Source organism: Penaeus monodon, chromosome 32, assembly GCF_015228065.2.
Source record: "Penaeus monodon isolate SGIC_2016 chromosome 32, NSTDA_Pmon_1, whole genome shotgun sequence".
Classification (NCBI taxonomy): Eukaryota; Metazoa; Arthropoda; class Malacostraca; order Decapoda; family Penaeidae; genus Penaeus; species Penaeus monodon.
The window spans coordinates 31,252,952-31,254,325 of NC_051417.1; the positions used below are offsets into that span (position 1 = coordinate 31,252,952).

General features: G+C 40.9%; 1 protein-coding gene across 2 annotated transcripts in view; it reads left to right on the forward strand.

Annotated features, from left to right (window-relative positions):
* The window catches only part of LOC119593808, a 6,171-nt gene extending 4,869 nt beyond the window's left edge, over window positions 1-1,302 (forward strand). The window contains exons 1-3 of one of the 2 annotated variants that reach the window (XM_037942837.1): window positions 166-250; window positions 638-866; window positions 1,007-1,302. In XM_037942837.1, the coding sequence (XP_037798765.1) occupies window positions 238-250; window positions 638-866; window positions 1,007-1,097 (333 nt within the window). In that variant the 5' untranslated portion in view covers window positions 166-237 and the 3' untranslated portion in view covers window positions 1,098-1,302. Of the gene's footprint in view, window positions 1-165; window positions 251-637; window positions 867-1,006 lie in introns of those variants that run through there. The other variant, XM_037942838.1, reaches the window with a different exon arrangement.
* The last annotated feature ends 72 nt before the right edge of the window (window positions 1,303-1,374 follow it).

Genomic DNA, 1,374 nt, shown 5'->3' on the forward strand with positions numbered 1-1,374 from the left:
GCGATATACTATGTACATCAATCAGTCTATCTGTACATCTATGTATATAGATTTTAAATTACATATCCCCACCCCTAAAAATAGAAAGTACGCCGTCAATGCAGGTACCAACTCTCTCTCTCTCCGTATGTCTACTTAGGTAGGCTTAGGCACGTTTAAAGCATCAGTCGTCCCGTGACCACCTTCGAGTGACTGTCTACTCTGCTGCTTGTCCTGTCACGGTTCTAGAGCTACATAATGGCCGCTCAAGGTACGGTTTAATGTCCAGCTCATACGGTCTTTACAAAACCGTGTCTGGGAGTTAGTTTGTGAATAGATGTTGAAAATTGTACTTGTGATATGCGAATGCTAAAGTTATTTGAGGAAGTGGGTCATAGAATAACATATAGTTTCAGTTATGTGTTAAGAACTGTCTATGTAATTTGCTTTTAATTTGTGGATTATATATTACCGTAAGTTATTGGAAATCAATAATCAAGTGAGATGAATTCGAAAAATTGGAACTGCTTTTCTTACGCCTATGTTTCATTTCACTGTGTTTTCCCCATTTTGTCTTGTTTGTTTTTGCAGTTATTATTGTTAGGTAATACTATCACAACCCTGGTAGAATGACAACCATTGAACCGTCCCTTTGTAGGAATCACCTTCGCCGCCCTCCTCCTCGCCTTGGCCACCCTCACGCACGCAGCCGACACCACCCACAAAGACGACGCACGACTTTTCTACGACGACGGCAACTACTCCGTCATCGTCGGCTACGAGTGCCTCTTCTTCATCGGGGTCCTGTTATTGGGCCTGCTCTTGCTCCCGTCTTTCCTGGGGCTCCTGGAGACACCGGCTCAGCCCTACGACTACGCCCCCGCTACGTGAGTTTCACCTCGTTTGATAGGACTTTAAGTTTCTGCAATTGATCTCTTTGTAAATAAGCTTTAGATAATAGCATTTAGTTTATATAAATACATAACTTGTATATATTTTTTGTTAATTCAAATCTCAATATCGACAGCGGTTACGGTGCCTCTGCCCGAGCCTACGATGAGAGGACCACCTTCTCTGTCAGGCAATTAATTGAGGATGCTCTAAACAAGTTCCAGTAGAGACCGCGAGCTTAAATGAGCATTATTCAATAATCATATATGCAGGCAGAAGAAAAACTGGTGCTATGATAACTATTCAGCATCACCAAAACCGTTCAACTTTTTCCTCCTAGTCAAAAGAGAAACCAGTGAAACCAGTGGTTGATTTGTTTACCATATAGTTTTTATTTATTTTATAATGTAAATAAATTGTTTTCTTTATGCATGTATGTGTTTTCTCATTATCTTCCTCGCTTTGCACATATCTCTCTTCTCCATATTTTCCCCCCCTTATCAG